The sequence below is a fragment of the Falco cherrug genome, chromosome 6 (assembly GCF_023634085.1).
Source record: "Falco cherrug isolate bFalChe1 chromosome 6, bFalChe1.pri, whole genome shotgun sequence".
NCBI classification, from domain to species: Eukaryota; Metazoa; Chordata; class Aves; order Falconiformes; family Falconidae; genus Falco; species Falco cherrug.
The window spans coordinates 49,968,583-49,977,112 of record NC_073702.1 but is presented as its reverse complement, the minus strand read 5'-3'; the positions used below and the strand labels follow the sequence as shown (position 1 = coordinate 49,977,112).

The 8,530-nt window shown below is 38.7% G+C and overlaps 1 protein-coding gene across 4 annotated transcripts in view; it reads right to left on the bottom strand.

Annotated features, from left to right (window-relative positions):
* Positions 1-3,459: 3,459 nt before the first annotated feature.
* ADAT2 (adenosine deaminase tRNA specific 2) overlaps positions 3,460-8,530 on the bottom strand; it is an 11,493-nt gene continuing 6,422 nt past the window's right edge. For 3 of the 4 annotated variants that reach the window (XR_008733004.1, XR_008733003.1, XR_008733002.1), the window contains 3 exons: positions 5,722-6,548; positions 3,905-3,977; positions 3,460-3,785 (listed from right to left, as the gene is read on the bottom strand). Coding sequence is in view for 1 of the 4 variants with exons in the window: in XM_055714959.1 (XP_055570934.1) it covers positions 3,745-3,785; positions 3,905-3,977; positions 5,722-5,828; positions 6,398-6,548 (372 nt within the window). In the remaining 3 variants the exon portion in view is untranslated. The remainder of the gene's footprint in view (positions 3,786-3,904; positions 3,978-5,721; positions 6,549-8,530) is intronic. The other variant, XM_055714959.1, reaches the window with a different exon arrangement.

Below are 8,530 nucleotides of genomic sequence, written 5' to 3'. Positions count from 1 at the left end.
ACATATTGAAAAATAAATTAATTAAACTGTCATGTAAAGATACCACTTAATTTTGCAAAGCGGAAGGCACTCTTAATGGGAATGGAATGGATCAGTGAGCATTTCAAAACCCAAAGCTATAATTTAAATTCAGGCTCTCCTCTAGCGTGCAAGTCACAAGACATATTTATTATAGCCTTGAATTGTCAATTGTAATCGGTTTAGCAGAGACAAAGCCATGTTGTTTTGTTTCCTTGCCCTCCTAGCCAGTTCAATATATTTTGATGTCAGACTACTGACAAGCAAACAAAGGCTGAAATAAAATCATATTTATCTGTGATGAACTGGCAAAAATGCAGTCCAAGGTAAATATAATGCTGAAGCCTATGTATTTATCAATCATGCAGCAAGGGGAAAAGTAGTGACATGAAGCATTTAAACTTCTTTAAATGAACCAGTTAAATATGTTTACTGCTGCTCTTGAGGCCTCCTATGTGGCAATCTAGACACAAATAGATAAACAGAAGTAAAAGCACTGTGAAAATGAATAGAATAATTTATAAGCCACTGCTCTGAGTTTTCCTGGTGGCAGTAACAAAGTTGTTGCCTTTGACACTCTTTTAGGGCTAGAGCAAAAGCCTGAGACCTAGGTCCCCAGCAAGCAGACAGCAACGCTTCTTGCAGGCTGTGGAACCAACCCATCAGATCCTGATTCCCGGGTGCCTCTGGTGCGATCTGCTGCAGGATTTTATTTGGTAGCAAGTTACAAACCAAGCCTATGCTTCTGCAGCCATGAGCAACAGTCTCCTCCTTGCTAAATAAGCATTCCAAGAATCGTTCAAGTCTTTTTCTGACATTCTTCTTTCTGTATTCTCCAATACTCTTATTTTGTCAAGTTCATTTTCTGATCTGGAGCACTGAAACTGGTCAGTTCATCGGGTTGTAACTGTTGTGGCCATCTCCTGCCTTCTTCCAGCCCCTGTGCTGAGCTTAGCCATGGAGATGTTTCTCTCAGCCTGAACCTAGAGCCTTCTGCCCAGGATCTCCATAACTTTTTGTGGAGCGCTCAGTTTTGTGAATCCAACTCTAAACAACACTAACAAACTAACTTATAACTCATGGTTAGGAAGAGCCGCAGCACATCAGCCAGGGACAGCTGCCCTAGGCACACCTCTGGGGGCAGTGGCAAGTGGAGGCCAACAGGACCCACCTCAGTGGGCTCCTGCCACCAGAGCTGCTGCTACACTGGTGGGAGACCAGTCATTGCAGGGAGGGAGGAGAGCGCTGCCTGCGGGGAGACAGGAGGAGACAGACACCTACCAGTTGTGGAGATGTCATGCTACGGCTGCGATGAGCAGCTTGTCTTCAAACAGGAGTTAATGTCTTTTTTTATAAAAATACCTGTGTATCTGCATTTGTTCTTACTCAGGTAAGTAACAGGATTTTAAGGAGAATGGGCTACATTTTTGCTTTCGGTGTAATCTTTTAGCAGTTTGTTCCCCAAGCTAATTATTATACTTAAAACCAAAACAAACGAAAACCACACATCCAAATGTGCCTCTTAATACTACACCGTTGGGGTTTTTTGCTCACATGTTAAACTGAACAGTGAACAGAAGCATCTTTTGTAAGCTTTCTGGAATACACTAGTTTTTAGCTTGCTATGCTATTCCTCTTTCATGTCCTTTTTCTAAGATGTACATTACCCTTGATCACTCTTATGAGAATTTTTTTGTCACTCTCTCCAGTCTCTTTTGGATTTGAGCAGCGCTTAAACTGTTGTTTTAAGTGACAGGCTGTCACTGACTCCTGTTACAAAATAGTTCTGTTCCACTTTTAAGGGTTCAGAATTGGGCACACCTTTTAAAGTGTGTTTTATCCTACTATTTACGTGGCTCCTGCTGTCACACTACCCAAATGCTAACAGAATTCTTTTTTGAAAGAAAGCAGTGGGGAATGAAAGCATTCTTAGCCCCTCTGCAGAAGAACAGGTGCCGAGAGATTTAGGTCCTGGTCCAAAACAGTATGTAGGCTCCAATTCCTACTGTCACCGATGTCAGTGACAAGCCAGAAGTCTAACACCTTCCTTTAACTTGGACTTTCATGACTTCTTCAATGTGTAAGAAAATTACGTTCCAGTTGAGGACTGTATGTATGTATCTGTATAGACAAATGGCTAACTTGTATCACCAGCCAAATACCGTAACCACAGGTGGGACTGTTTCTTTCCTTAAAGCCACTGCAGTCATTAAAAAGTGGTCTTTTCCTAAATAGCTTTTCCAGCTCAGCTGTCTGGTTCACGAGCCCTTGAAGTGCTGAAACTGTTGAAACCTTACAAATGCAGTCATAACTTCTTTTGCTTATAGAAAGGAAAAGACTCAAAGAGTGCTGTAAGTAACAGTGAGGAGAACAGGTAGGTCACAGACAGCAGTTAAAGGAATACTATTTCTAAACTCTGAAAATAGCCATTATGGTAAAAATGCTTGTTTCCCATGTCAGTTCATAAACAATAAGTAAATGCACAAAATACAAATTCTAAGCTATTGGGAGCAATGATGGCAAAGTAATGCTTTTAATGCTCTTTTAAAAAACACTTTTGAAAGTATTTATTTGAACAATCTAAAAAGTTTAATTGTATTCAATTTTTATAGTCATAGAATTCTAATGGCTCTTTTACATTTAAAAAAAAAAAAAAGTTCGGGCATTTCTCAAATTCCTGAATATCAGCTGAATAAAACACAGTTTCATGCTTAAGGTAAGTATCCACTAAGAGGTATATAATCAAGATTGAACTGTGCTTGTATTCTTAATTCATTAGTGGAACTGTAAGGCCCTCTTCTGGATTACAAATTACTGCACAGCCAAGGAAAGTACATTGAAATGACAAAGTCAGCCATGAAAACACTATGAAAAGATAAATACCTTAATATATTTTCTTCATACTATTACCAGTTTCATTTCCTGGTTTTACATGTACCTGCCCATCTCAGGTACTATAATTGAGTAGCTGAGAACAACTTCTTAGCAGATTCTTAATGATAAAGTATTTCTTATGCTAATAGTCACAAGAGGAGAGGACAATCTAAAGAGTTGTGGAGTTTCTCCACAACTCCGTATGAAGATTCTGTCCAGCCAAGTGATGCTCGCTTATGCTTATTAAGCAATAGCATACACAAACTGAGACGTGATTCCGCATATATACCTGTCTACATACATATGTGACTTCAGAAGTTATGTCTGAAAATTTGGCATCTGTAAAAAAACAATGAAGAACCATTACAATGATCTTATCTCAAGTCTTCAAGGACTGTACAATTCCTTACATGCCTCTGGATTAAATATATGCACAAGGACTGTGAAGTTCTCACAGATGTAACCTTCCAATAGATTTCCTTACTTGCCTAAGCAAACATTTACTACTGAAAAGCAAGACGCTTCTCCACAGACAGAAAGAAAGAAAGAAAATATTCTAGAACGGGCTGTACAGAATGGCATCATTTTAATGGATCCATCTGGCTTTAAACAAGTGAACCTGAACCATAAATTTTCCTCTTTCTAAAAACAGCCACTTAATTTTCTGTTTGGTCATGTATAACAAGAAATCAATACACAGAAACACAGGCATAGGTACTAAGTATCCTGTTAGTAAAAACTCTGTACAGAACATTAGACATAGTTTAATTGGACTGTACATTTTAAAAAGCAGGGATGCTGAAGAATTCTTTGCATATTTTTGGTAAGTTTCTGTCTCCCATCAGTGTAAGGCTAATTACGATTGTCCTTTTTCCGTACTTTTGATTTTGGTGCTGCCGAGAAGAAACAGAAAGGGAGAAAAAAACATCAGAAGTGAATTACAGTAATACTAGTGCCAGCATTCTTTTAAATTAGGTTGGGATCAAAATGGATCCATTAATGTGAAACCTACCATTGGGATTTTCTTGTCTGTAGAAAGCTTTTAACATTTCCACTGCTTCTTTGGCACGATAGCCAGAAATGCACTGTTCAAGTTAGAATGATGCTCGTGAGTACATCTGAGAATAACGTGCTCCATGCTTCACAATAATGCCTTAAGTACAGAATAATTGTAAAAAACTGTATTGTCTATTTGAGGGTCAGAAAATCTCCTTTTCAGGCTGAATACCTTATACATTTGAAAAATACTATGTTGAGGCTTACTAAATAATTTCCCTAATAACTTAAAAGTTCGGTAAAACAAACTTTGTTACTAACTTACATAAAATTTTTATTCAATCTCCAATTTCTTTCTTATTAATGTGTTTCCAACTTACTTCATATGTTCCTCAAGCACTTGGAAATCTAAGGGATACACACCTAGGTATTTGTAGATAAGATTCCTACCAGAAAGCATTTGTCCACACACCCGGTCTTTATTCCTAACAGTCACCTCTCAGACCTTTTTGGTCCTCCTAAAATATTTTTCCAGGCTGTAAACATTAATAACAAAGTGTATAAATGTCACTAACACTAAATGAATCTCCACCCACCCTAGGAAATAATTATAGGAAATAATAATTATATTATAATTAATACAATTAATTATAATAAATAATCCCACTGCAATTGCCTACAGAAACAAAGAAAGGATTTGTGGTAGTAAGAATCTTCTCCTTTCTTTCTTCCAAACATATAGCAAAATTAAATACCGTATGCCAACGTTACCAAATGAACACTCTTCTAGTACTGACCATACAAATTAATTCAGATGCTAGCCTCACAAACACCCTGACAGAAAGATGCTTAATATGGTTACACTGGACTGCCAAATAGAGTCAGCTTGCTGACGGAAATTCTTTCTGAGCCTTGAGCCTTCAGTGCTTATTTACAATGCTGAAATATACTACTTGGTTTTTACATTCATTAAATTATAAATGTTAAGTGTGAAGAAGAGACTTCTAAGAACCCTAATCAGTATCCTTGTATAAAACAGGACCATTTACAACTGTGTATAATGTGATAAATGTAATGCTATAAATGCTTTATCTATACAGATGTATAGATACCTATACTTATAGGTATACTAGAATAATGCTGTAAAGCATCTGTATTGATGTATACTGTACCTCCACTGAACGCTTGTCCAGCCGTTCTTAAATGACGAAGATGTCATTCTCCCCACTCTGTTCCAGTCCTTCAGTATTGTTACTATCCAGAAAGTTTCCTGCTATCTACAGTAAATCTCCTCTGCTACTTTTCCAGTCTGTATTTTTTTGGTGATTTGAACTATATGAAGTCTATGCTAATGCATTTTGCCTCATATATAGATAGACTGGGAGCAAAAATACAATCATTTCCAGTGGCTCAGCTAAAAATCAGTAACTTAGTAAGCTGCTGTTACTTGATCTTTATTGATTATGTGTCTGTATATTCTACCGTTTAAAAAATATTTTCTCTCATGTCATCCCACAGCATACACTTGCTGTTCTAAGTATTACACATCTTTTAGATATATTTATTCCTTACTTTGTTCCACAAGTATAATTCTTTCCTTTCCACTTTGATGCATCCTTTTAAATAATTTTAAAACTGTCATCAGGCTTTTCCTCAATTTTATTTTCTCTAAGGACTTAATCTTTTATCATTATTTTTTTGTTAAATCAAGTTTACTTTGATCATCCTTTATCTACATCCTCTTAAACGGATGCATAACATTCTCAAAGCAGGGTAGCGAAGCTAGGCACAGTACCCTAGCTGAAATATAGAGGAAAACATTTTACTGCTTACTTCAAATGGTTCTCCTGTGTCAACCATATCATCAGATGAGATGCTTAAAACTGAGCCACAGCCTCCAAATCGCTCATTTCGACAGCCATATACGACCCGCGGAATTTATATGAATGAGTTAAGGTATTAAGTTAAAATGAAAGGCAAGCAGGAAGTACAGTAGCTGGATTTAAGTAGTCATTAAATTTCACAAAAATGTGCTTGTACTTTTCAAACTAGCTTGCACTATAATTCCTCCCTCATAAAATCAAAATTTACTTCTGAGTAATATAAGATCTATTGCTGAAGATGCACATCCAGCCTTTCTCAGAAAAGGATAAGCAAGAATCCCAAAGCAGAGGCATACAAAGACACGGTTTACAGATTGTTACAACATTCAAAACTGAACACTAAACTGAGATTAGTTCATTTACATAATAACAGACATGTCTAAAATGTATTTTCACATCCCTAAGAGAAATCATTGCTGGTCATAATTGCACCACTTCTCTTTCATTCTTGAGTCTCCCACTATTTACCACGTAGTAAATGGAGGTGGGTGCAGACTCTCAGACCATAAGATGGTACCCCTGTTGGCTCTGCCTGACATTGTCAAGCCCTTCTTTGTGGGCTCAGTGCCAAAAGACTTAACAGTTTGATATATGGTCTCCCAGCATGAAGAAGCATGAAAGGATACTCATCAAGCGCACGGCAGCTGCACACATGATGCAAGGCTCTACAGTTACGTACAATATCGAGTGTGCAAATACTTCGTTATAATCTCTGTTGCGTTGCTTGCACCAGTCAAGGACCTGATCGATTGCCACCATTTCTGCGTGTCGAGTAGCCTAGGAGATAAAAATAAACATTTTCATAAAGTTTGCATTGATTCACAGCTTTAAGGTTCTCACTTGTACAAATACAAATGAAATAAAATGTAACATCATAAAACTACTCTTTCAAGTCAAGGGCATAATCACCTGACATCTAATTTATTAATAATGCAATTATTTTCACTTCTCTTGAAGTAATACAATGCTTTCTTGAGAAGTATGTTTTCAGCGCACCTCTTTGCTGGTTCAAGTTGCAGAAGGAATTTCCTGCAGCCCAAACTGCAGGAAATATTCAGCCGAAGAAAACATGTTCAACCTCAGTCTCATATGCAACACACAGAAGACCCACAAGTGCAAAACAGTTTTTTCTTCTACCTGTTCCTAGGCAGAGGAGCCTGCTCAGAAGTTCTTCATTACCCCTCTCTGTCATGTCAGCATAGTAAGACATGAAAGCTCTGCTTGAGGCTTAAGTGACACACAAAGCCCATTAGAACAACTGATCTAGCCCACTGTGCTTCCAAGAGCAGGCAGGGATACTTTCTCTGGAAATCTTAAGAAACTGCTCCTAGCTGGTACCTCTTCCTCCCTCTGCCGATGTTACTATGCCTGCATGGAATGAACGTGCAGTGATTTCAGTATGTTTCTGGAACTGCTTAGCCTACTGCATAAACACAGTATTTTCAGTTTGCGTCAGGTTTAATGCTGCCTGGGAATACGTAACACGTACAGTAAGTTCCTCAAGTAATAGGCAGGGATTGCAGCATACGCCTGATTACAAAAAGACATAATAATATTGATTTATCTTTTTTTAATCCAAGATAACTGAATGATGAGTATCTCAGAGGTCACAGCAATAGTTATGGCACAAAAACCTGAACAGAAGAAATGCTGACTTTAATTGCAGAGACAAAACCGATCAGTAATGTCCCACTATCGCTCCGGAATGTCTGCAGTGGTGTGTTTTGCCAATCAAATGTCACAGCAAAAATATCACAAAGTACTAGTTTTGAAAGGACTGTCCAGTTACAAAGCCTGATGCTCATTTGAATGAAGGCTGTAAGTACTTCCCTTCCTTCTAATCTACTCTAGAAAAAGGATGTTTTTGACACAGGCATTAGGCTAAGACCTAATCAACCCAAATTATACTTCTACCTCTGCTACACATGTCTTTATGTGACCTTAGGTAACTTCCTCTCAACACATGAACTTGGGTTAATGTTCTACTACTGTGAAGATCTGTGGTGGTAACTCTGAGATGCTCTACAACAGGGGTCCTCAAACTTTTTAACCAGGGGGCCGGTGCACGGATGCAGTGGCAGGCAGTCATCTGCGGCTGCTTGGTTCCCCCCCAACCCCCAGCGGGAGGGGGAGGTGGTGTCTGTAAATACCGGGGGCCAGATTGAGGACCCTGGAGGGCCGTATCCGGCCCACGGGCCATAGTTTGAGGACTCCTGGTCTACAATATATGGCACAGGACTCACGTATAAATCAGTGGTAGGTTTAATACAGTTTAAAAATGTTTTAAAACGCCTACAGAGATCTACATTGCCTAAGCCTACATTAGCAAATAGTGCAGTGCAAGAGGACTGTATCCGTAGGGCAAAACAGTGCTAAGGACCCAACGCCTACTGAGGAGAGTTCACACTGGCCTAGCTCCAGTTCAGTCCCATGGACGGTACCTTCCCAGCAACAGCTGTCGTGCATTAGGTATGCTCCCTGAGCGCATTTTTCCAGTATAGTTCCATCTGAAAGGAAGACAGCTTGCCATCTCTGAGACACAGACCAAAGCATGGTAAGCAGACACAAGAAATTTATTCCATAGTGCACTTGTGATCTGAAATAACATAGTAATGAACCCACTCAGAATAAAAACATGGATCTGAATCAATATGCAGGCACGATTCCTCCAGACCTACCAGTGAAATGTTGCCATGAAGGTTCCCTAGTTGAATAAATGCAATCACATCAGCTGAAATCTCAGTGGAAACACCAAGTGC